At 39.5% G+C, this 27,695-nt stretch overlaps 1 protein-coding gene across 1 annotated transcript; it reads left to right on the forward strand.

Annotated features, from left to right (window-relative positions):
- Positions 1 to 7,937: 7,937 nt before the first annotated feature.
- Positions 7,938 to 27,675, forward strand: LOC306850618 (interferon-induced very large GTPase 1-like; the record flags this gene model as incomplete). The annotated part of the gene is made up of 4 exons (XM_079386337.1): positions 7,938 to 8,037; positions 8,152 to 8,766; positions 10,671 to 10,870; positions 22,894 to 27,675. The coding sequence occupies 4 exons, from the start codon at positions 7,938 to 7,940 to the stop codon at positions 27,673 to 27,675; spliced, it is 5,697 nt and encodes a 1,898-aa protein (XP_079242463.1).
- Positions 27,676 to 27,695: the final 20 nt, after the last annotated feature.

Genomic DNA, 27,695 nt, shown 5'->3' on the forward strand with positions numbered 1-27,695 from the left:
ATAATAACTTATACAAATACAGGTAACTTACTAAATTAAAGTTCATTTGAAGTATGTTGTTTTTTTACATATAAAAAGTTTGTTTTATAGCATAAGCAGATAACTCCACATTTCATGTTTTAGAGTTTAAAAAAAACTTTTGTAATCTCCTCTGATGACAATGTAGATGCCTGACAAAGGTTGTTATTGTTGTGATCACAGACGGGATGAATGTGATTACACACAATACACGAAGCATTTCCCTCACCATTATAACGCGCTGCTTTTGCAAGGCTCCGTGAAAACATTTCAGCTTTTATTTTATTTTCCATCGAGGATGGATAATTTAAACGAACTTGATGAACATGTGATATCTTCTTCAGGGCGTAAAAGGAATTATTAATTATTGCTTTTGCTGTTTCATTTATATTTTGCAATTCTTTATTTTTATACTTTCATTTTCGTTTACAAAACTTTACTTTCTTTTGCAATGCTTCAAATCTCTTGCAAATATATACGGCATTAAATCGACTCCATACTGGTCGGCTTCTGCAGTAAAACGTGAACTCGCAATGCCTTGAAAGGCTTTTTTTTTTATGTGCCGTTTGACAGTTTTTGCGAATTTTTGCAAATATACCGTATATTAAATTCCCATGCCCCTCTTGACTGTATATTGACAGCAAAGGTTTCTCATTAAAAGCAATGGTGTTCCTAGTTCAATAATATACCACACCTTTAGCGTTTTAATAGTGGCACATAAGGGAATCTTCCTTTTTTCACAATTTAGGAGTGAGGACTGTTTGAAATATCATGTGGTTGTAATCCAGCCATATCTTACTTTGAAACCTTCTTCAGAAAATATTTCATACAATGAAAATAAAAAATACTGAGACATTCTTCAAAATATCTTCTTTCATGTTCCACAGAAGAAAGTCATTCGGGTTTGAAATGACATGAAAGTAAAATATTTTCATTTAAATTTTTGAGTGAAGTATCCCATTAATTTTGAAAAGAGGATCAGAAGTGACCAAATACAGCAGCATTTGAAAGACCTCTGGACACACCTAGAAAATCATTACCACCCTTGTTTTATTTAATCATTAACCCATACTTATCTATATAGATAGAGTATATGATGTTTTGCTTAAAAATGAATATTATACATAAATCATCAACCTTTTGCCATAAAAACATTGAACATGGTCAATCGGTTTTCATTATCAAGACATACAAATGTAGCATGATTTCGAGTGTGAGTGTGAGTCTCAGACTTGAATTTTCATCTTTACGGGTTTTTTTTTTTTTTCTTTTTAAAAAAATGTATCTGTAAATTTAACAGAAAATTCTGTTGTCTGATCTCCTGCGGGAGTCTTTGTCAATGGTATTAGATGACATGCCTTAGAAAATCTGTCCATCACCACCAGATATATTGTGTTACCTTAAGCTCTTGGTAGACCCATAACAAAGTCCAATGATATGTGAGACCAGTGGCATGTAGGGCTCAGTAGTGAGTGCAGTAGGCCTATGTTCTGGGTTCCTTGTTCTGGGCACACAATACAGGCAGTGACTCTTGAAACACCTTCACCGAGCCACGGAAGTTTACCTTGAGGAGGGCAGGGTAAATTTGCCTGTATTCAGCGCCTAGGGATTTTAGACATTTCTTAACTTCGTCAAACATCCTGCGCTTGCGAAGAATAGATGCAGAAAAGTCCTGAAAACATCACCGTGCTGTCTCTGAATTTCAGAGGGGAGCCACTGATCCCAAGCCCGCGCAGCATTTAACACTCACTGCTTGTCTTTTTTTTTTTTTGTTTTTTGTTTTTTTGAACAATTGTTTTTATTGAAAGAAAAAAAAAAAACGGCCAGACCCACACCACACACAAATTGTAAACAAACTACACATAAAAAAGAAGAAACAAAAGATTTAACAATATCCCCAAAAACGAAATACAAAAATGCACCGAGTGCCCCCCACGGACACAAACCACAACATGGGGAAGGCGACACGCACACAGAAGTGGCCCAAAGGGGGCAGACAAAGTCCATGCAGCAATCCCAAATGGATCATCCAATGATCTGGGCTCTTCGAGGATGATGTGATTGTCTCCCAAATCCGATCAGAAAATAAAGTTTGTAAGTCACCACTGATATCCTTAGACCAGATAATTGTTGTGGGTTTGTATGATTGTTTGAGGAGAAAAGAGTAAATATCTGAAGTAGAAATAACAGAATTATCAGTGGAGAGAATAACTTTTCACAAGGGATGTACAGGCAATTCTGTCAGCATTATCACCATTTCTGTCTAAAATGGAAATATTTAAATGTCTTCTAACAGTTATCAAAACACCTTTAGTTTATTGACCGTCGCAGCAAAAGAGTCCACCTCATAACATTCACCACTGCATCCATGAACATCATCCTTCCACAATGAGCTTCCCAGATTAAAGCAATGTCAACCTTTTTTCGTTGCAACAGTTCCAAAAAAACGTGTACATTTATGGAGGCCATTTAAACCACTGATATTACAACTTAGTATATTAATCTCAGTCATTACCATCAAATAAATAAGTGAACAAAAAATAAGAGAAAGGAATACCACTGCAAATTAATTAACTCAAGTCTGCCTCTAAAACCCCATTAAACAAAGAAAACCCACACCATAAAACTTTTGCAGACTGGGGTGAAAACCCCAGGCTGCCACCTTCCCCTATTTTAGTCAGTGTCAGTAACATGACAGCCAGTACCATTCTTTAGAACACCACCATTAGCCCTATTATAAGAGAACAGAATAACTTAAAATTCATACGAGCAATAAAGTGGGGTAAAATAAAAAAATCACAAATCAAAAGGGTGTATACTCTCCATAACGAGGAAACAAACATACTGTACATAATTGCATCATGTACATTGAAAACTGTACATTAGTGATACCAAGTTTCTTAGCATGAAGAACTGCCAGTAGCCGATCGTCCCATGAAGATCATTCTAGATTAATAAATCAGAAGTCGAGTCACTCGGTATTATCAAACCCTTATGCCACGTCCATCCCAGGAGAATGAGGAGCGGGAATGGAGCTCAGGAATTGACGCGCTTCGTCAGACCAGCAGTGACTGTTTCAGAAAGCCAATCGGGTCATCTTTCTTGGTCCCCTCAGGTAGTCCCAGCAGGCAGAGATTACTGCATCTGCTGCGGTCCTGTAAATCCGTCACTTGTCGCTCGAGGGCATCCAGACGGTCAGTGTGTTCGCCGATCACTTTTTTCTGCTCTCCCTGTTCCCCGATTTAAAAAGTCAACTTTAGAGCATATATTCTGGATTGTGGTCATGTGAGAGGCAAATTCGGTGCGCATCGCTGCTAATTCAGCCTTCAAAATGTCCTCAAATCGCTTTATAGTGCAAGAAAAGAAGATGAAAAACAGCAAAAGATGGGTTATTTACACGGAGCTCAGCTAATGTGCGTCTTGACTCATGAAAACGTCACGTGACCCCCCCCACTCGCATCTTGTCTTGAAAGTTGTGAAACCTCACCAAGATGGGTCGCGGTGGGTCGCTGCGTTGAGGAAGGTTTGGGGGCGAGTGATCGGTGCACTCTCTCTAGCTTTATACGACCCGCTTTCGAACCAATGCAAAGAGTCTTAGGAAGCCATGATTCGAAAAACTGTGTAGGGCTGTCACCTTCCACGCCCTCAGGTAACCCAACGATGCGGATATTCTTCCTTCTTCCTCTATTTTCAAGGTCTTCGGCCCGTTCACCCATGTCATGCACGAGCTTCACAAGGGATCGTAGCTTAGCCTTGATCGGGGTTACCACGTCTTCCATAGCATATATCTTGGTTTCCGCTTCAGTTATCCGCTTATCGTGCTCATCTAGCTCAGAACAATGCAGTTGTAACAACTGTGATATCGGGTCGGGATATATTGGCTGTAATCTCTGCAACCACATCACACAGCGGAGATGCAGACAAGCTCGTGTTAACACTAGTTAACGTCAGCTCGCTCGTCGGAACTGTTGGCAATCGGCGTTTTCTTGCGTGGTATGCTTTCTGATTGCCTCAAAAAGTAGTTATTTATACTCATAATGGAAAACGCCAGACATGAGCGTGTTAAAATTATAAAATGCGATTTGTAGTAGCAGGAAACTCAACGAAGGGACACTACCGCTTAACTACACACAGCCTCCCTTCAAGCCGCCATCTTGAAATACCCTGTGTTCTATTAGTTAAAAAAAAACAATATCCAAGCCACTAAATTGTTGCTCAACTTAAAATGCTCTAACAATCTCGTAGCTAAGATGTGAGGTTGGATAGTATTAAAAGCTGATGAAAAGTCAATAAACAACAGTCTAGCATACGTATTACTCCCTTCTAAGTGCTTGTACAGAAGATTTAATAAAGTTATTGTAGCATCCTCGACTCCTCTGTGTGCTCTATAAGCAAATTTCAAGGGGGCGAGAGCTTGCTCAGTTTGCATTACAAGCTCTTTCTTCACAAGCTTCTCAAAAGATTTCATTACAAGAGGTGAAGGCAACAGGCTTAAGATCATTTAAATCTTTGGGACTATTACTTTTAGGGACCGTAATAATAACATAAGGTACGCATTGAAGATATAAAGACATATTAAAAATATCAGTAAAAATCTGACTTAATTGGCTTGCACAATATTTCAACAGCTTGCCACAAATATTGTCTGGACTTGGACTCTTATTTAGGTTTAAAAAAAGTAAGGAGTTCTCAACTGCTCTCTGCTCCAGGACGAGATAATGATTGTCTTCAAGTTTACATCTCAATTCCTCAATCCCTGCATTAAAATCAAACAGATCAAATCTTACATAAAATTATTTAGAGCATTAGCAAGTTTAGTGTCTGACCTGAAGCCATCCATGGCAATATCAGTTTTATGCACACTTTGCTGTAAACCAACTATGGTTTTCATCCCAAACCAAGCTGAAGCAATATTCTTCTCAGCCAGTTTACTCTCTACTTTGGTTTTATACATTTGTTTAGCTTTTAAAATGTCCCCTTTAACATCTTTCTAAGGTTCCTCCTTGACTGTAAGACAACTACTTCTGTAGACTAAGCTTTACTGCTTTTGACATCCAAGGTTTATTGTTGGGATAGGCCTTAATATTGTTAGTAGTGATAATCATGCTCTCACAAAATGTAATATAAGAGCAGACTACATCAGTAAGTTCATCAATATCCTTACAAGAGTCTTTGAACCTCTTCCACTCGGTGCAGTCAAAACAGCCCTGAAGAAATGCAATGTATTCTTCAGACCAGATCTTTAACTCCTTGGTCTGATTTTTTTCTCTCTTAAGAATAGATTTATAAGTAGGAAGAAGCAATACACAAAGGTAGAACCTAAGGTTTATATGCTTATACTTACTGTATATGCCCTTAACGTCTTGTTTTGTCTGGTTGGGCAGGTCACATATTGATAAAAATTTGTTAAAGCCTTTTTTAGAGACACATGATTAAAATCTTCTAGAATAAAGTTGGGTGCTTCAGGTGAGATGTTTTGAAGTTTTTGCACAACATCAAATAAAATCCTCGTAGCAGTCCCTTGATTTGCTTTTGGATGAATATACAGAGATGTTATAAATATTTGCTGAAATTCGCGGGGCAGATAAAATGGATGAAGTGATACAGATAACAGTTCAACGTCAGACGTGCAGAGTCTTTCTCTAACAGTCACAGAGTTACAGTAACGTTTGTTAATGTTGAGACACACGCCCCCTCCACGGGATTTACCTGTTGCCTACTTTCCGATCCAGACGAAATGGAATCCATAAAAAAACTGATTGCTGTCCAAATACTGCTCCGTAAGCCAAGACTCTGTAAATGCCATGATGCAGATGATTCTATATTCCCAGAGGAAGCAAACATTCCCTTGTAGCTCATCAAGTTTATTTCGTAAGGACTGAACATTTCCCAACCCCACAGAAGGTAGTGGGATGGGGGTAAGCTGTTGTTTCCTTATTCGCAGTCTAATGCCTCCTCTTTTCCCCCACTTCCTTTTCTTAACTTTACATGGCTTATCTCCCGTCGCAGAGTTGAAATGATCCCTTCGATGAATGCAATCAGGGAACTGAAAATCCGACAGTAATCCAGTAATTAAATTCTGTGTATTCCATTGTAGCAATTGGTCTCTAGTGTATTGTATTCTCGGAGATTTAAATGTGATCCATTGACACACGATAGTCAAGTTGACCAAAATCCACAGAGCAACAATAATTAAAAGTTCCATAAGTACAGTGTCTAAAGGACATTGGTCATGACAAACCCAGGCAATCAAGCATAAAAAACATTAGTTAACTAAACTAAAACGTAAAAACAAACTAAAAACGTAACACAAAGGATGCCAAAAAACCTGCTGCCGGTCGCCGTATGTGCATGCACCCTAGTGCATTTTCTGCACTGAACCCCACAAAGAGTTTAACAACACTTGCAGCGCAGATTACAGTTCATATCCGCATCGGAGTGAGCATGTTTCAAGTTTTTATGGACATATTTCATAGTTAACATTTGGAAATTAAGAAATTAAAATGTAAATTTAACTGTTAATTTTTACAGTTGTACCATGAAATAAAATGTTTTTCTTAAATAATTAAGATTAAGCTTACAGTAATGTCAATTGTTTTTGTGTTTTGAAATAGATTAAATTTCAAAATGTTTTGGGCAATAAATGCCAGAGAGCGGCCATCCCTTAGTGATTGTGGCGAACGGTGTGCCCTGTCGATCTGAATCGGATGGTGAAAGCATATTCGCCAGAAGATTTGTCACAAACTCAGTAGGTTTACCATTTTCTGCGCCTTCTTTTATACCGACAATTCAAATCTTTTGTCGTCGAGATCTTGAGTCTAAGTCGCAGGTTTTTTCCTCAAGTTTTTCACATTCGGCCTCCAGGTGTGCACGCTGTTTCTCCAGTGACTTGATGTGGGTTTCGTGAACTTTTGCTGTCTCTTCAGTCACTGCCACTCTGGAAGAAATGTTAGCGATGGATACATGATGGATACATTCAGATCTGATAGTAGAAGTAGATGAAAGGACATCCTTTGACATTTCTGTCAAAGGATCCGCTCAATTTTGCTATTGCTTCCATTATATCTATGTTTGTCGGCACCGTTGCTTCAGCGCTAGTTTTATTAGCATTAGCAGGCAGCTCTTCATGAACATTATCGGTGCCTCCCGCTTCTTCAGTATTCGATTTTTCAGTTTTCTTATACTTTGACTGCATTGTTCAGAATGTTAAGTTAACAACTTATGATATTTAAGTGGCTACAAGGTGATTTGAGAGAAAACATTACAGACTTGTGGAGAGCTATAAAAAAAAAAAAACGTTCACTCCATTCAGTGACAGAAGCGCTCCCTCAGCATTAGCTTTTGAAACTTCACCCTCTTCTCTGGTACCACCAGCTTATTTGCATTTAAAGTGAAAGATACGAAAATGGCACATTTTGGCTCATACTCTAAAAGTGGCAATTTTAACAAGCTATTAAAAAAATTATCTGTAAGGTATTTTGAGCTAAAACTGTACATATAGACTCTGGGGACATCAGAGACTTGTTTGACATCTTGTAAAAAGAGCATAATAGGTCACCTTTAAAGCCTATAGGCTAATCAAGTGAAATCATTCAGTTTAGATTCATAGGCCTGGTTTCACAGACAGGCCTTGGCTTAAGCCAGGACTAGGCTTTAGTTAAATTAAGATATTTAAGCATCTTTTATAAAAATTCCTTAGAAGAAAACGTTACAGGTGTGCATCTTGAGACAAAACAATGTCACTGACATATTTTAAGATGCCCCTCTACCCAACCTCCAAGATCTTAAAGGGCTAAGGAAATCACTCTGGATCCCACACACCCAGCCCACCCCACCCAGTTTTGTTAATTCTAATCAAACAATATTGCGTGAAGCAATGTTTGACCTGTTTAATATTTTCTTTTCTTTCCAGTGATACAATGACAGATCTAGTTCTAGATGATGCCATGGACACTTCTCTAGAGACAGACCTTGGAGCACTTGAACAGTGTGACTCTGATTCATCAGATAACAGCATAGGTAAAAAAAAAACTGTATTTGCATTGCTGACTAAGACTTGTTCTTACTGTATTTTGCATGGTCCTGATATGTTTAACAACAGACATTTGGTGTTTTTTCTTTTTTTTTCTTTAGAGAACATAACTCCCAATCTAACCATAGTGTCAACTGGAAACTCTGCAGCCATCCAGTTTGGACATGACAACATTCTACTTGGAGAAAAACAACCAAATATTAAAAATGCAGAAATATACACAATTGTTCCTTTACAGAGGAAGATATCAGAACGTAACATCTCAGTGATCAACATGACTGGCTTACATGAGAATGAGCTTAACCTGGACTCTGCTAATCATGTCATTGGTCAACTAGTGAATGAAAATGAAATCCATGCCTTCATCTTTGTTGTGCGACTGGGCCAGTTAACAGATGCTGATAAAATGGGTCTTGAATGGCTACAGAGAGTGTTTGGTGACAAAGTTCTTCAGTTTGTGACAATTCTCTTCACCTATGAGAGAGAAGAAGAGTGTGACACTCTAAAAGATGATATGAAGAGAAACCTTGTTCTGGAGCAGCTGCTGGAGAAATGTGGAGGAAGATATCACACCTGCAACAAGTCTATGAACAACCAATCAGAGATGAGAGAACTGATGAAAAAGATTGACCATATGTTTAATGAGAATAAAAAGCAGCACTACACTGGAGAGATCTACAACACCACAATAAAACAGGGAGAAGAACTGAAAAACGGTACGTGTAAAAGTGGTAGGAAAAGTTTCCTGATGTTTCACATGTTGTTTTTCTCTGATGATGCCCTTTGCTGTATTGTAGAGTTTATATTCAATATTAGCAAACATATTAAATATTTAAATGTATTGGCACACGTGGACCTGCATCTGATGTACCAGCTGTATAAATGTTACATTTTCTTTGGTAAATTACGTTTAAAATAGGGCAGAGATATATGAGATGCGGCGGATCCACTTGCAGTTAGATATATTAACATAAAATAGAAAAACAAAGATGGGTAAACTCAGACCGGAACAGGAAAAAATACAGATATAAATACACAGGGAAATGAGTTAACAAGCCAGTGAATTACTATGATGACAAATAGGAGTAACTAGGGCAATAAACAATTGAGCAGGGGAACGAGGCAAACAGGAGGTGAGCACAGAAACAATAGGAAAGGAAAACATTTTAACTTAAATGTCCTTTAAAGGGGTCTTATGATGCGATTTCAAGTTTTCCTTTCTCTTCGGAGTGTTCCAAGCTGTTCATGCATAGATAAGATCCCTGAAGTTGCAAAGACTAAAGTCTCAAAACCAAAGAGATATTTTTTATGAAAGTTAAGACTCTGCAACGCCCCCCTAAAATGGCTCATTCAAAGACGCCCCCACATGTCTACATCACAGTGTGGTGGGATATTTTCATAACACAGCCCAAATGTTTACGCAAAGAAAGGGGACGTGATTTTTATTCTCGCTGTAGTATTGTTGATGCCACCGGTGCCATGTCCTGGAGACGCTGTGTTTCATTGTGAAAGCGAAACTGCTTTGTTTGGGCTTCCAAAAGAGGACACAACTAGAAATCAATGGTTGTATTTACAACACTGTTCCAGAACAGTTCAGCCCAAATATTAAGAGTAGCCTACAATGCTGGCTTGCACAAAGGCTGTTTCTATAAAGTGGGGCAATTCCAACTTTGCAAGGACAGTCTGACGCTTCTGACTCACAGCCTGTAAGTACAATTCTGCTACTGATGATTCAAACTCGAGTATTGTGCAGTGTAGAGTAGTGCTTGTTGTTTATCATTTCTCGGATCACAAATGCAGACATGGTAATGTTTGCGCGGCACGATGACCGTATAAAAAGACAGTATAAGTCATTATAATCAGTAATTATGTCCCCACTGGATGCAACAAATGCCTCGTTTATAATAGGTTTTATTGTTTTAGTCTCATTTCGCCGGGAAACGCCATCACAATACGGCGAGTTGTGTAACATTTCCTTCTCACGCTTGAGGTATTCGGCCAATCACAACGCTTCTCAGAACGATGAGCTTTGTAAAAATCGACACATTTCAGAAAGGCGGGGCATAGAGGGGCAACAGTTATGTACAGTATGTGAAAAATAATGTTTTTTTAACCTTAAACCGCATAAACACATTGTATTACACCAAATACACAAAATAATGTTCTTTTTAGCAATGCCATATGACCCCTTTAACACAAGACAGGGGAACACAAGACTGGGATTGTGACAGAGTCTACCCTCTAAAGAGCAGATTCTAGACACTCCTAAAAAGTCCAGGAGGGAGGTGGAGCAGAGATGGATCAGGGGATGAACGAAGGCAGGTCTATGTAGTGGAAGAGGGCCAGAAGACTGAAGTGGAAAGTCTGGCCAGGGCGGAGTAGGTGGAACAGGAGAACGCCAGGGTGGAGCTGACAGAGCTGACGACCAGGACAGAACCGGCTGGGCAGGTGGCAAGGGTTGAGTGGATGTGGTCGAAGATCTCCATACCAGAGCCAATGAGCACCACAACAGATCAGATGGGACCGAAGAACTCCAAAGCAGAGCAGAAGACCACCATAGCAGGTAGAACTGTCAAACAGAGCACAAACATGTTAGTAACGGTCTCTGTGGCTGTAACAGGACAGGCAGACAGCTCAGAAACGACCTCCATGGTCGTGTCAGGGCATGCAAAGAGTTCAGGGACGATCTCCGTGGTCACGTCTGGACAAGTCTCCTTGGCCATGACAAGGAGCACAGAGAGTTCAGGGAAGACCTCCTTGGTCATGACGGAACAAGCTGCGAGTTCCAGGGCTGAAGCCAACACAAGACTGAGCCCTTGGGTAGTAGAGTAGGTTCTGGAGCAGACTCATCATCAACATCAGCAGTGGGTTCACCACACTGGACATCAGTCTCAAATGCCTGGGCACTGCCTTACTAGCTTCAAGTGCAACGTTCATTATGGCCGGAAACACTGGTGTGGTGATTATGATGGCAGGAGACTGTCATGGTGGCCATGGTGGAAGAGGCTTTGGAATGGGAGCTACTGGCCTTGAAAGCGCTGAGAGCAGAGGACTAGTCGTGACGTATTGTCAAGTATGGTGACCCATACTCGAAATTGGTGCTCTGCGTTTAACCCATCCAAGTGCACACACACACACACACACCGTGAACACACACCCGGAGCAGTGGGCAGCCATGCTGCAGCGCCCGGGGAGCAGTTGGGGGTTCGGTGCCTTGCTCAAGGGCACCTCAGTCGTGGTATTGAGGGTGGAGAGAGCGCTGTACATTCACTCCCCCCACCTACAATCCCTGCCGGCCGGGGACTCGAACCCGCAACCTTTGGATTACGAGTCCGACTCTCTAACCATTAGGCCACGACTTCCCCAGTGATCATCAGAAGAGCTGGACGTGTTGGGAATCATGGTTGCCACTCAATCAAACAATTCAAAATCATGAATTAATAATTTGCATGTTTTTAGGCTCTGAATAATTTCAAAAAGAAAACTAACATTTATGTAACTAAGTTTTGAGAAACCGGTTCCTTTGTAAAACTGTCCATGTAGGTAGTTTTACAAAAACAATTGTTCATGTCTAGCATTAGGAAGGAAGTGACTGTAAAAAAAAATCAATTTATTTAAAAAAACGCTAACAGGAATCAATGCTGAGAAATCAAATATTACCAAATATTCATAATAATCTATTACATTCTATTTACAGTGAAGGGTGAAAAAAGAATGTGAATGGCCTTATAAGGGGAGCTGATCCCAGCAAAAACACTTGATTGAACCAGGGATAATAATATAGTTTTATAACCATTTTATTATGATGTCTTAATAATATAATGATTTTGATATTATATATAACAATTATAATATATCTATTTGAAGCACATTCTGCACATAATGCATTTATGTACATTGAGATACAATTTAGTCATCGGAATAAATTCATCTTCATTTTATGGGATCCTACATTAGCTATTCAATTTGTTCAAACTCTGCATTCATTTAAACACAGCTTGGCTGGTGGCTTGATTCAATAAAGGAGATGCAGGTAGGTGCTGTCTGTCATGCCGTTAAAATGTTTTTACTATTTTCCAAACATGCAAGTATGCAGACTTTTAAAGGGGTCTTATGATGCGATTTCTTGTATTCTTTTTCTTTACTGTGTTATGTAGCTGTTTGTGCATGTATAAGATCTGTAGAGTTACAAAGCTCAAAGTCTCCCACAAAAGGATTTATTCTATCTAAAAGAGAAGGCTGATCCAGACCGGGCTAAAACACGTCCCCACATGTCTACATCACGATGTGCAAATATTTGTGTAATGCTGCCTAAATGTTCACGCAAAGAAAGAAGGCATGGTTTCAGTAACCGCAGTAGTGTTGATGCAGCCATGTCAGGGAGACGCTGTGTGTTTCTGTGCGAAAGCAAAAGCAATTTATTTGGCTTTCCGAAAGTAGATGCAATTAGAAATCATTGATTAAGATTTGTTTACAACAAAACAGCACAACCCAGATGCTAGAATTTGTGCAACGCATTTTATGGACGACAGTTTCGTGAACCTAGGAGAGTACAAGGCTGTGCACAAAGGATATTTAAAAAAAAAAAAAAAGGGTAAATTCTGACTTTACTATGACATATGTAAGTATGTTTTGTTATTAGTTTAAGTATTTGCTATTGACTTTTCAAATGCGGAGTTTTGCACGGAACCATTGTGTGTGTGTGTGTGTGTTTGTGAGGGGAACAGGGTCACATCACAGCGGAGTGTACAGCCCGTCAGAAATAGTTTTAACTGCAGCTTGTGTACTGCAAATACATACGAGCATCATCACTGTGTCTGTCACGCAACTCTATTCCCCTCTCGGGCTTGAACTGATAAAACTAACTCAAAAGCTGAAGCTCGCGATTATGGAAAGGGGTGTTACATTTCCGACGCATGCTTGTGGTGTTCGGCCAATCACAATGCTCTATGTCAGTTGACTGTGCTTGTCGGAAGGAGGGGCTTTGTAGAAAACGACGCGTTTGAGAGAGGCGGGGCATAGAGGAACTACAATAACGTACAGTATTTGAAAAATAATGTGTTATTTGAACATTAAAGCATGTCAACATATTCTGTTACACCAAATACACAAAATAATGATCTTTAAAAAAGCATCATATGACCCCTTTAATGACAGCTTAAATTTATGCCATCACACAATTACATCACAGGTTGAATCATGGTATTAACATGAATAGTTGAACGTTTTAAAGAGGTGAAAAAAAAATTGTTTGTGAGGTGACAGGCCGGTATGGTCTAATATTGGTCTCAGTTGTATCATCAAATGTTAAAATAACAATAATTGCTTAAGTACAAAAATCATTTTCTAAACCTTTAAAAAAACTTTCAAATTTTAAATTGCATGTGTTTCCTTTCTACTTTAAGATGAACCCACAATCAGTAAAGAAATAATGGAAGACACTACAACATCAGAGACTGGCATAAAGCATGGGGTGAGTACATATTTTACATGTCAAAATGCTTCACAGGTTCGAATATAAAAAGAAAGCATTAAGAAAACACAAATTGTTACGGGGCTGACGAGATGTGAGACGTGCGGATCCATTTGCAAAGCTTTATTAAACAACATGGTCAAGACAGGCAGGGTCAGAGATCGGCAAACAGGTATGGTGGAGGCAAGACAGAGCAATCCGGGGCGCAAGCGTGGGTCAACGATCAGCGAACAGTATCCAAAGGGGCAAGGCAGAGAGATAATCCAGAGTCGAGAGCAATAATCCAAACGGGGAGCGAACAGAGTCCAAACGGCAGAGGCGAAGGGTAAATCCAGGAAACACGGGCAGGGTCAGACACGGCAGGAAAACAAGGCAAGACTAAGGCTAAGACTATAACAATGGCTCTGTAAAGTAGCTATCGCTGGGTGAGTGATAAACGCTAAACAATACTCGGCCCTGAGCAAGAGCAAGTCCCAGACTTAAATAGTGAGTGCGTGATTGTGAAATGATAATCAGGTGTGTGTGATGTGTGAATGGTGACAGCTGTGATCTGTGCAATGGATTGTGGGAACTGTAGTCCAGTGTGCTGTGTAGTGTAAGAGTCAACGTGGTGGTGATTGTCCGGAAGAGCATGGACCAGATTCGTGACACAAATAGATAAATGTGGATATCAAATGAAGAGATTTGTATTACCTCAAACAATGATTTTGTCTTTTCTAATGAGGATCAATAAAAAAAAAAATCTTTGCACTGCAGAAGTGGCACAAAATCTGCATCTAAAGTGGCATTTAGATGTATTTATGTAGATTGATTAATGGAGCTCAGAGATGCCACAAAAGCGTTTACAATTGTATAGATAAAATATAGAACTATGAAAATATACTTTAAATATTAAATTAAAAAATAGCAATAGAGGGCAGTAAATCACTGTGTTAATAAGTGAATCATTGATATACTAATTCAAATGATTTGTTCAACAGTGGTTGAATGAATGAACGAATGGTCTTTCTGACAGTTTTGTGAGAATCACGCTTTAATCTGATAGTTTACATTGCTGGATATAGCAAATGATGACAAAATTAATTTAAACAAGATAAATGGTTTATGCTCAATTTCTTAAGCATGCAATTAATTGTGATTAATCACACAAAAGGGAGTGATTAATTGTGATTAAAGATTTTAAATCTATTGACAGACTGTTATGAACTGCTCTGACACTTGGGTATAATTCTTAATGTTATTAGGGGTAATCCACAATCAAAATTCAAATAGCAGGCAAAGGGTGAAAATCACAGGGAAACTAACAAAACAACCAAAACTATAATGTGTTTTTAAAATATTATCTCTGTATTAAAAAATGTATTTAGTTACCAATTGTAGTAACCACAAGTTGCAACTAAATAATTTTTTTAATACAGAAATATGTTAAAAGCACATTTTAGTTCATATTCATGGTGTCTCAAATTAGCACAGTTGAGAACACTTAGATGTTCAAAGATTATCACCTATTAGTACTAAAGAATAATTTTTAGTATATTAGGCACAAAATTAGTGAGTGAAAATAGAGCACTTTAAGTACATTATGGAAGAGCACTTTTTTCACCTGGGTACAACTGTAACCCCAGTTCCCTTTCAGTCAGTCACTTTCGATGCCACGTTAGTGACCGATGAGTTGGGAATCTCACCAGAGACCAATCTAATTTGAGTGTAAACTAAACAAGCCAATGCACATTGGCATGCAATAATTGCATCCAACTGCCACTCCACGCAGCACGAGCATAAATGGGCATCAGGTGCAATGCATATTTAGCGTTTCACTTCGGAGCCGAGCGTTTGTGATCGTTCTGCTCCTCAAAGAGGCTTTGGTGTTTGTTGAAAGAGCGATACTCTGCAAGGAAGCCTCTGTGTGCAGGTATTACGGCACTGCAGTGGGTGGTCGGATCCTTCATTGAGTGAGTGTACACTAGAGGCTGCACTACCCCCTGTATTGTTGCAGCAGCCATCTCCTCTATGTACCTTAGCACAATTATAAGAGCACCTCCTAAAAGAGCATTCACGGGTGTGTCTTTTTAAAGGCGATATTGCATCTAGCAAACTCGATATTGCGTCTTTGTAAAGACGATGTTGCGTCTTGGTATAGATGTCGTATCATCTGTGCATTTCTGAATGCGGTTGTTACCTGGTGCCGGGTGATGGTCATGATCGCGTCTCACGTGTTAAAGGATTAGTTCACTTTAAAAAAAACTTTTGCTGATAATTTACTCACCCCCATGTCATCCAAGATGTCCATGTCTTTCTTTCTTCAGTCGAAAAGAAATTAAGGTTTTTGATGAAAACATTTCTCCATAAAATGGACTTCATTGGGATCCAAACGGTTCAAGGTCCAAATGATTGTTTTAATATTAAAAAGCCTACTGACTCGGTACTTCCGCCTAAGTCAACCGTGACCTTTTCCACGTAATTGCGTATTACATGACGTCACGAACGCACATCACAGAACAGAGCAAGGCGAGCATTTGTGCTTATAAAACTTAAACTTTTTAATTTATTTTTGAAATGACCGATTGTTTCGCTAGATAAGACCCTTATTCATCGTCTGGTATCGTTTAAAGCCCTTTGAAGCTGCACTGAAACTGTCATTTGGACCTTGAACCGTTTGGGTCCCATTGAAGTCCATTATATGGAGAAATGTTTTCATCAAAAACCTTAATTTCTTTTCGACTGAAGAAAGAAAGACATGGACATCTTGGATGACATGGGGGTGAGTAAATTATCAGCAAAAGTTTTTTTAAAAGTGAACTAATCCTTTAAGTATGCTGAGGTGGCCTGAGTCGTGGATGAGTCATGCTCTCATTGCGGGAAGATGACCATCTCTGAGTTGCAGACCAGACTCCATTACCTCCAGAGGGATGGAGCTCTAGTGCCACTGCCTAGATCCATTTCTCTTCCCTGGGGAGGACTGCTTCAGGTAGTTGCCTGGGTGGTCTAAGAGTGACAGTGAGGACTTCTCCTCTGAGAAACTAATCTCCCAGGGGATCTCACTCCACTTTGGCTGTGCTGCTGCCTTTGGGGATAGTACCAATGTCTGAATCGGACCCTGAGATGATGCTATGCTTGCTTGGGTCACCGAGGGGGTCAGGCTTGTAAGGGAAACCGGTCAGTTTAGCTCAAAGGGAATTAATTATGATATTTATAGGAAATTTGAACAGAATCACTGTTTTACGGCTGATCACCGAGTCAGCGATTCACTGAACGAGCCCCGTATAACATCAACTCTGGACTGGATATTAAAATCCAAAATATAGTGAGAACACTATTAAATAGCGCAGTAACAAGATCGGCAGTATAAGACATTAACTTGTAAGCACAAAACACTGAGTATGGTGACCCATACTCAGAATTCGTGCTCTGCATTTAACCCATCCTAAGTGCACACACACAGCAGTGAACACACACACACACAAGAGTGAACTCACACCCGGAGCAATTAGACATTGTCTTAGCTCAGGGTGTTGCTATCTTTCTCCTCCGAATACATAAATCAACATGTTATCTGGTCAGTCACATGGTCCGAACTTTCCAACTCTTGCAGAGTATAATTTGCGACATGATTTCTATAACCAGAATATCATACATTTGACAAAGAATTGATTGGAAAAAAAAAAAACGTTTCAAGCTAGAATTTTCACACTCATCCATACCAAACATGAATGTAAACCCGTAAGCTATTCAATAGTTATTAAAAAGACATACACGAGTGATTAGAACATTATAGACAAATGTGTGGGTTACATACATGATATGGAGTTATGCAATGGACTGATATTCGTATATAAGTCCTTTTAAGATCATTTTAGATATCAATCCAAAGAGCTTATGATCGTGATTTCTATCATGGATTTCCATGTGATGGTCATGCTGTGCATCTCTTTGACCATCAATCTTGGTTACTTGCCCCAAATTTGGCAAACTCCTTCCTGAGTAGGGATTATCAATAAGTGTTCTTTTGTGTTAATGTTGTAAACCGTTCTGTGAAAGAGTTGGTTGGTTAGGCTTGCTTCAGACTGTCTGGCGCTAAAATGTGATTTACGAACATCCTGTTGTCTTGGGCCTCTTTGTGGAATTTCAGCTCCTCATGTTTCAATGTTCTGATCGAATCTTAAATTGTCTGATGCACTCTGATACCATACAGGCTTGAGTGGAGACCTCCACCGTATCCCTAATCTTCGAGGCTGGACGATTGGTCTCTTGGGGCACCTCTTGGGGGTTCTCAGCACCCCACCCTTTTTTTCCTAGAAGTTCATGAAGAGCTTACCAGTTCATGGATGGCAACTTTTAATGCCCGAAACCATTCTGGTAGCTTTTCCCTCCTCACCACTTTTGATGGTGGGGCAGCCAGGGGGTACACGGAGATCCCGCCGGGTTGATGCTCATGTCTTTCATGCGGAGATCCTGCTGGTGAAGGATGTGATAGAGCCGGTCCCTCCAGGGCAGGGTTTTACAGCCCTTACTCCATTGTACCTTGAACCTGCAAGTTTTGAACCGAACCCTTCACAAGCTACTGTACGAAATGTTTTTTTTTTATTACTATTATTATGCAAGTAAAGAATGTGACAATGTTTACATGTGCCAAATACAGAATCCCATGGACCAAACATATGACATATAAGTAAAAAATATAGGCTAAATAAAGAAGGTGACAATATTTACATGTGATAAATATAGAATCACTTGGACAAACAAACATATATACTGATAGCCAACATTTCAAGTCAGTTCTGATTAGCATCCAGTGTGGATGGTGTTATTGGGGTCATAGGCAGCATTCCTCCTCCTCCAAACACGGCGGAGTTGAGTAGATGCCAAAGAGCTTGATTTTGGTCTCATTTGAACACAACACTTTCACCCAGTTCTCTTTCTCGAGCAGGGGGACCTTGCAGACACTGCAGTCCTTCACGGCGTAGTGTTGTAACATCTGCTTATGATCCTTGATGGTCATTGGGACTTTGTCTTAAGAGACCCCTTTTAGCCTTTTGACATTTGCATATAATTCACAGACCTGGTCCCACATTCGACCTTTATATGGGTGCTAAATTGCCAATGGTTGCCCCCCCACCGTCAAAAAGACGCTAAACTGCTATCTTTTCCCTCCATCTGACTTCAAACACATTCCAGAGAACTAAATGACCCTCGATACCAGACACCAGCGGCCTGGCTGACCAGTGGACTACCTCCACGATTAGAACACACATAACACACACGCAAAGAGACATTTCCTTTATTTAGACCATAATTAATCAGTTACAAAGGTATCTGGTATAGGCACGTGTTGTTTGTATGTTTCCTTATTATATTAGCCTAGTGACCACTCGTTATTTGTATTAGTAAGCTCTAAATACTCATATTCAGATGTATGAATGTATCTCTGGTTTAATATATGCTAGATGTTTCTTTCTTGATATCAAAATGATCTGCTCTTTATTTCTCAAACAATGATGTACACTGTGACCTCGTGAAATGCATCATAATATTCTTACTGTACTGTGGGAAGAATTACACCGATCGAGCAGAACAGTCATAAAACATGCAAATGAGGTGTCAAGGGGGACAAAGAAACACTTTCCCGCTGAAACTATGTGCCTTGTTATTGGTCAAACTAACCAAAATGGGTGTTACAGGGAAACCAGATAAAACTTCTCCCACACCCAAAAGGCGAGGTCTTCTCTTTACTTTTGGTGCCCTGGAGACACACATCACCGTGGAAACCTCGCGACTCCCCTTTTGGGGGGAGTCCGAGCTTCTGGCAGTTTTGAGTTCAGTAACTTTGGCGATTCACTTCGGACCAATCAACCCATGGCTGCAATGACAAAGCTTTCACTCCTAAAGGAATTCATCAGGAATCTATGCATTTATCTATGCTCTCTGCTACTTTTTGTTGTCTCCGTTTTTCTATCCGTGTCGAACTGTTACTCCCCTCTGGTCTATGATCGCCAGTCACTTCTGGATATTAAAGACTCTGTTGTGACCACCTATAACTCAGAGTTAGCAAGCTCTGTGGTTAGATCACAATCGTGTTTTCCAAACTCTATCTTGGATATTCCAGATTATCTGCAAAGATGGCATCCTGATATTTCCCGGAGAAAGCATCGCAGGAGACGCGGGAAGCGTGGAGGGGTTGCTGTCCAACTTTTTTGTTGCGCCGCATTTCCAGCTTCTTCTGTATGATGCGGAACTTAGGCGGTGGCCGCTGTGCTGTCTGGCGCTCGCTGAATCATCCTGCTTACTGGCTTCGACCCATTCACCTGGATTCTCTTTTTACAATTTCTCGCTACTTACCTCTCCTCTCCGCGGTGGAGTTAATCTTCACTCTTTCAACAGAGCCTATACTCCCGTCATCTCTCCACCGCCTTCCAGGATGGCTCTGATTAATGCTCGGTCACTAGTCAATAAGACGTTTTTATTAAATTACTTTTTCACTACTGTCTTGGATTTTATGTTCATCACAGAAACTTGGATTAAGGTTGGTGATCTGAGTCCTTTGTCTGACTTGGTTCCAGCAGGCTGCGCATTTTTAAATTTGCCCCGCTCTTCTGACCGCGGGGGTTTTAAAATTTAAAAAACTGTTTTAGTATCCACTGTCGTTCTGTTCCGTCTGCTGTTTACAGTAGCTTTGAAGTACAGTTGTTGCGACTGGAATGATCCTGTTTTGTTAGCGCTGGTGTATCGGCCCCCTCACCTAGTTAAATACTTTATAAATGAATTTACTGCTTTTATGAGTGATTGCATAACAAAGTATAACAATATTCTTCTGCTAGGTGATTTTAATATACATATGTGCTGTCAGTCTAAACCTCTGGAAATATTGATTCATTCAATATGGTTCAGTGGGTGAAAGATCCTACACATACACATGGGCATACTTTGGACTCGGTTCTCTCTCATGTTTTTTCTATTACTGATGCTCAGGTTTTTGATACTTTGCTCTCAGATCATATGCCTGAATTATTTACGTTGCCTTTCAGCTAAGTTCAAGCATTACTCCTATTGTACAACTGACTCGTTCCTTTTCTTCCCATTTTTGTGATGACTTCACAAACACCTTTAACAAGGTGTGCTTGTCTCTGTCCCTGGAGTAATTTTTTACCTGACTTGGATGCTGAACAGCATCTTAGTCTGTTTTATAATGCCTGCTCAGAGGTTTTGAATACCACTGCTCCTCTTAAACCTAAGAAGTCAAAACCTAAAACTGAACCATGGCTCAATGATAGCATCCGCTCTCTGATGCAAGCTTGTAGAAGAGCTGAACGAAAATGGAAAAAGGACAAATTGAAAATTTCATATGAAATCCCTGTTTTGCTACTTTTCAGAAAGCAGTGAAATCCCCTAAGTATTTTTCTAATGTAATTGCAAAGAATCACCATAGCTCTAAAGCCTTATTTTCTGTTATAAATTCTGTTAAATCCTCCTTTAAATGTGATTTCAAATCTCTCAGTGTCATTATGTGAAGGTTTCTCAAGGTTTTTCTGTGATAAGATTACTACTCTGAGATCTCAGTTGCAACCACTTGCTAATGTTTCACCTGAATTTTGCTGCTCTTCAGCCATATGGAGTGATTTTGATCCAGTCTCTCAAAGAAACTATCAACCATTTGAAACCTTCTTTTTGCTCTCATGATGTTCTCCCTCCACGTATTTTAAAACAAATTTTTGACTCTGTTGGACCTAGTTTGGTGTCGTTTCTGAATAAATGTCTAGTTTCAGGGACTATATCTGATAGCCTCAAAGAAGCTACCGTGACACCTCTTCTTGAGAAACCTTCTCTTGATGCTAGTAATTTTAATACTTCTCGACCCATCTCAAATCTTCCGTTTATTACAAAAGCACTGGAGAAAACTGTGTTTATTCACCTACAGTCTTTCCATAGTGTAAATCATATTTTTGAAACCAGTCTGGTTTTAAGCCTCTGCATAGCACAGAGTCTGCTTTATTATGGGTCCTTAATGATACTTTGTTGGCAACTGACTCTGGTGACTCCGTTATCCTAATTCTGTTAGACTTAACCTCAGCTTTTGATACATCCCAAGTTTGCATCAATATGTGCTATTGCATAGACCTGAACAACCATCAATTACTTTAACTTCAGAATTTAACTCTTGCATTGAGTTCTCAATGAGGCTAAAATATTATATTAAATGCACCAGCTCAGCTATGGAGTTTGTACTTGCGTTGCCTTTGTGTTAAGGGATTCCCTTTTGTTGACGTCTTTGCAGAAAGGGGGTTTCCCGAGGTTGCTGATTGGCTGAAAGTTCAGTAGTCGTTGAAGTGACGTCTTGGGCATTGGCTGACGAATGGTTTCAGAGTCAGTTGTGGAGTTGGTCTGGTTGAAGTTTTAGATGGGTGCTCGAGGTCGGACTCGGAGACACAGCGTTGGCAAATTTCAACTTAGCACACGAAACTCAACGAAAATAAATTAAGCAAAAGGATGTAACGATACTAGGTGGTTTTTCTTCTCATCGTGGTGTTAGCAGCTGGCATGTAAGCTCAAAGAGCACTAAAAGCAGCATCAAAATAATTAAATCAACATGTTATCTGATCCGTCACATGGTCCGAACTTTCCAACTTTTTACAGAGTATAATTTTGGACATGATTTCTATAACCAGAATATGATACATTTGACAGTATTGAAGTATTGATAGGAAGAAGTGTTTCAAGCTTGAATTTTCTAACTCATACATAACAAACATGAATATGAAACCTTAAGCTATTCAATAGTTATTAAAAAGACATACACAATGAGTGATTAGGACATGATAGTCAAATGTGTGGGTTACATACATAATATGTGACCTTAGACCACAAAACCAGTCATAAGGGTAAATTTTTTCGAAATTGAGATTTATACATCATCTGAAAGTTGAATAAATAAGCTTTTCATTCATGTATGATTTGTTAGGTTAGGACAATATTTGGCCGAGATACAACTATTTTAAAATCTGGAACCTGAGGATGCAAAAAAAATCTAAATATTGAGAAAATCGCCTTTATATTTGTCCAAGTGAAGTTTTTAGCTATGTATATTGCTAATCAAAAATTAGTTTTGATATATTTACAGTAGGAAATTACAAAATATCTTCATGGAACATGATCTTTATTTAATGTCCTAATGATTTTTGGCATAAAAGAAAAATCAATAATTTTGACACATATAATGTATTTTTGGCTATTGCTACAAATATACCTGTAGTACACTGAGATGTTCCCTGATAGAAGTTTACCATGCTACAGTTTACTACTTGTGTACAAACCTGGAAATTTGAAAAAGGTCCATTGTTTAATTGATTAATGTGAATTGTGTATATTTATTTTACAGGGAAAAAAACAGGCCTTTGGAACCGAAGTTAGACAAGATCAATGCCTTCCTCAGAAAGAGACTGAAAAAAATAATCTATTTCAGAGACTTCATCTTGAAGCCAGGTATAACAATAAACTCAGAACTGCAGATGTTTTTCAGTTAACTGCACATTCATTACAATCCCACGAATATTGTGCTGAGGAGGAGCTGGTTCAGACTTTCATACAAAAACTACTGATGATGGACTACAGAGCAAGATACATTAATGTTGAAGAGACTAATGAACCATATAAAACACAACAAAGAGACAATGAAACATCTAAAGATGAGAGTGATATTTTCAAAGAAATGTCTTTTTCTAACACAACAAGTCAGTCAGACCATGTTCACCCGATGGATGTTCAGATGGCCATGTTTCATTGTGCTGATGGTTTCCTGAAGCAGCTGATGGTGACTAAACTGTCCCAGTGTCAGTACGCTCTGCCTCTGCTTGTTCCTGATCCATTCACACAACAGATTGAGTTTCCTCTCTGGACATTCAGACAAATCAGCAAGAGCTGGAAGACTAGAAACACAGACAATGAAATCATCAGTCAAATCCAGCCGATCTACAAGGCAGAAACTCCAATGGTGTTTTTCTTCAGGTTTGGCTCTGTGTCTTCATCCAAGTCTCAGCTGATGAACAGTCTGATCAATGAGAAACACAACACGTTCTTCCACAGGAACTGCCCAGGCAGCAGCAAAACCAGAGTCCTGATGGATGGAGTGGTGGAGATCGCCTGGTACTGCCCTTCTGGGAAAAACACAGATAAATTCACTGACTGTGTTGCGTTCTGTAATCTACACGGTGATGCAGGAAACCATGAGAAACAGCTGCAGATCCTCACTGAGATGGCCTCAGTCAATGTTGTTCTTCTACCACGACTGGACAGGAATGACAAACATGCAAAAACAATCCAAAACCTGTACAAAGACAGAAAGCCACTCATTTGTCTTTTTACAGAGGATGAATCTGCTGTCATTGAGACAAAAAAGGGGAAATTCAAAATTGGTTTGAAAGAGAGAAATCAGTCAAATGTATCTAAAGAACTCAGAAGAGCTATAAATCATTGTCTCTCATATTTAGAACTAGACTCAAATTTTAGTCTTGAAGATGTGTCCAAACACTCAGATATCCTCAGAGTTGATGAGGAAGATGATAATGGCTGCAAGATAGGAAGAGAAGCAGCACATCAGATGATGGGTTTACTGGAGAATAAACATCTAACAGAAATCAAAGAATCATTTCTGCCTCATCAGGGGAAACTGTGGCATCAGTGGAGTCAGAAGAACAAAGAACTACATCGACCACAAGCGGAAGAGTTAGAAATGGACATAAGCCGAAAACAAGCCAACTTGAGGAGAATACGTGAGCAGCAGCATGCAGTTAACATACATATTTTTATGAAGTCATTTATTAATGAAATCAGCTTGCATGCTGAGAATAAGATCTATTTTCTCAAATGGCTTGGAATCTTTCTGGATGAATATATCTCTAAGGATATTTCCGCTCTTCATCAAAAATATGATGAACAGTGGTCAACAGTTGTAAAACTGAAAGAAAACAATGAAAAATCTGAGAAACTGGCAGCTGAACAAACTAAACTTGAGAAAATATCTGAGGAACTACAAACAGCAACGTTTGGTTTGGAGCACATCATGAGGGAGATCGGTCAGATCTATGAATCATGTTCATCTGTAAAGGAGAACAAGAAAGACCTGCAGATTCACTTCTCTTCTCTCCCGAGTCTCGCAGCAGAGATGATGATCTCTGGATTTCCTCTGGAGCTGATGGATGGAGACGCTGCTCATGTTCCTGTGATCTGGATCTCTGCTGTTCTAGATGAACTCATCCAGAAACTGGGAGACCAGAGAGTCTTTGTGCTGTCAGTTTTAGGGCTTCAGAGCTCTGGGAAATCCACCATGCTGAACGCCATGTTTGGGCTCCAGTTTGCCGTCAGTGCTGGCCGGTGCACCAGAGGAGCTTTCATGCAGCTGGTCAGAGTCTCAGACGAGATGAAAACACAGATGAGGTTTGACTATATTCTGGTTGTTGACACTGAGGGTCTTCATGCTCTAGAACTGGCTGGAAGATCAACAAGACATCATGACAATGAATTGGCCACATTTGTTGTTGGTATTGGGAATCTGACACTGATCAACATCTTCGGTGAAAACCCAGTTGAGATGCAGGACATTCTTCAGATTGTTGTTCAGGCCTTCCTGAGGATGAAGAAGGTCAAACTGAATCCCAGCTGTGTGTTTGTGCATCAGAACGTTTCAGACGTCACAGCTGTAGAGAAAAACATGGAGGGAAGGAGACGACTGCAAAAGACACTGGATGAGATGACAAAACTGGCTGCAGAAGAGGAAGTCTGTGATGCAGAATGTTTCAGTGATGTCATTAAATTTGATGTACGAAATGATGTGACGTATTTTGCTCATCTCTGGGAGGGCAGCCCACCCATGGCACCACCGCACCCATCATACTGTGAAAATGTTCAAGAACTAAAGAAAACTATTATGTCTCATGCTGCAAAATCAGATGAAATGATGCTAACACATTTAAAAGTTCGTATTAAAGATCTCTGGGAGGCTTTACTGAAGGAACGCTTCGTCTTCAGCTTCAGAAATTCTCTGGAAGTTGCAGCCTACAGGAAACTGGAGACCGAATACAGCAAATGGTCCTGGAGGCTTCGCAGTGCCATGCTGGAAACTGAGAACAAACTACACAACAAAATAGAAAATGAAGCAATTCTTGAGGTTGAGGAAAATGATCTTCAAAAAGAACTGAAGGAGACAAGTGAAGAAGTGAAAAAAATAATGTCTGAAATCTTTGATAAAGACAAAGATAAAGATTTACTGATTCAGTGGAAGACATCATTTGAAATCAAAATCAAAGAGCTTCAGGAAAACATTGTGAGAGAAACGAAGAGGAAATTAAATGAGATTCTTCAGCAGCGAGACCTGAAGAAAAAGATTGATGATCAGAGGACACATCATGAAAACACTCTCTATGAAAAGAGCAAAGAACTTGCCTTAAAACTCAAAGACAAAGCAAAAGATGAAGAAACACTAAAGGAAGAGTTTGATTTGTTTTGGGAACAGTGTGTGAATATGATCATCAGAGACACTCACACCTCAAGCAAAGACACTGACATATTGAGAGATGTGAGAGAAATCCTCAATGACATCTATCAAGGGCATCTACCTGTGGACCACTGGAAAGAGGGCAGTGAGTACAATATTTTCACTGTGTTGAGTTATTCTGAATATGTTATTTTTAAAAGGTCTACAAAAAGAGAGATTAGAGAGGCTGTAAAAACAGTAAAAGAATCATTTGGACATACTTCAACTTTGTCGCCAGAGGAAGAAACTGAAATAAAAGCATTAGTTATAGATGTTGCTCAGCAGACAAACAGAATGATCATGTCCTTTAACATTTCAAAGATGGGCTACAACATAAGCTGCATTCAACAACTCGCAGATTACATCAAGACAAGGGTTATAGAACATCAGGAAGGACCAGTGAAATATGTGTTCAAGAATGAATTCTTCATGGATTTGGTTTATTCCATCTGTAAGCGATCAAACAAGATGATCACTGACCAACACAGACTATTCCGGGACACCAATGACCCTGTACTCTATTTAGAGAGGAAGAGAGAAGAATACTATGGCATTTTCCGGAAATACTGCCATGGCGCAACATCAGCTGCTATTTTTGGTGAGATCATTTGTCAGAAACTCAAAGAGCCCATTGAGCAAAGTGTCTACAAGAAGACTTCCAGAGATTTGGCAGGTGAAATGAGATCAAACTGTGAATCGCTGAATGGAAATAGATCGAATCTGGAAAAACACATCCTGAAGACACTGGCAGAAGAGGAGGATTTTGACAAATTCATGAACTACATTGATAATCCCAGTGATCACTTCAAGAGTTTCATCAGAAATGAAGTCAGTCGGTACATCACAGATAAGTTCAGTTCCAGTGTTTCACCTAAAATGAAGGAGAACATTGAACTCCTGCAGCAGAAGATCATGAAAGCAGGACATGATTCTACTGAACATGTAAAAATAAATACAGGAGATGCTGGTTTGTGGTTGAAGAGTTTCACACAACAGCTCTCAGATGTGCTAGTATTCTCTGTAAAAGACCTCAGTGGAGTGAATCATGAAGATGTTGATGATTTCAACCTCCTAGAAGATGTGATGAAAAAAGAACTCCCTACTATAATGTCTGACATAAGCAGAGAGTTCAAAACTAATACATTTGATGAAAAACTAGACCTCAAGTTGAGGCCAGATGAGCTTTTGATTGATCACCTCTGTCAGTGCTGTTGGGTTCAGTGTCCGTTCTGTAAAGCTATCTGCACCAACACCATAGAAAACCATGATGAAGATCACAGTGTTTCTTTTCATCGTATTATTGGACTCAGTGGAATACATTACTTGAACACAGAAAACCTGTCTACTCATATCTGCACATCAGCAGTAGCAAATAGCAATCTATATTTTTGTCCCAGTGACTCAGATAAAATACCCTGGAGAGAATACAGAAGAGCAGGAGAGGATTATGCAAAGTGGAGCATCACCTCTGACCTCTCTGAACTGCCTTACTGGAAGTGGTTTGTGTGCAAGTTCCAGACAGATCTGGAAAAATGCTACAATAAAGCTTTTGTGGGACAGGGTGAGATTCCAGTTGAATGGAGAAAATACACAAAACAAGAAGCTTTTGAGAGTTTAGATAAATACATCTGAACAAATGAAATAAGTGTTTC

Source organism: Barbus barbus, assembly GCF_936440315.1.
Source record: "Barbus barbus genome assembly, chromosome: 3".
Classification (NCBI taxonomy): Eukaryota; Metazoa; Chordata; class Actinopteri; order Cypriniformes; family Cyprinidae; genus Barbus; species Barbus barbus.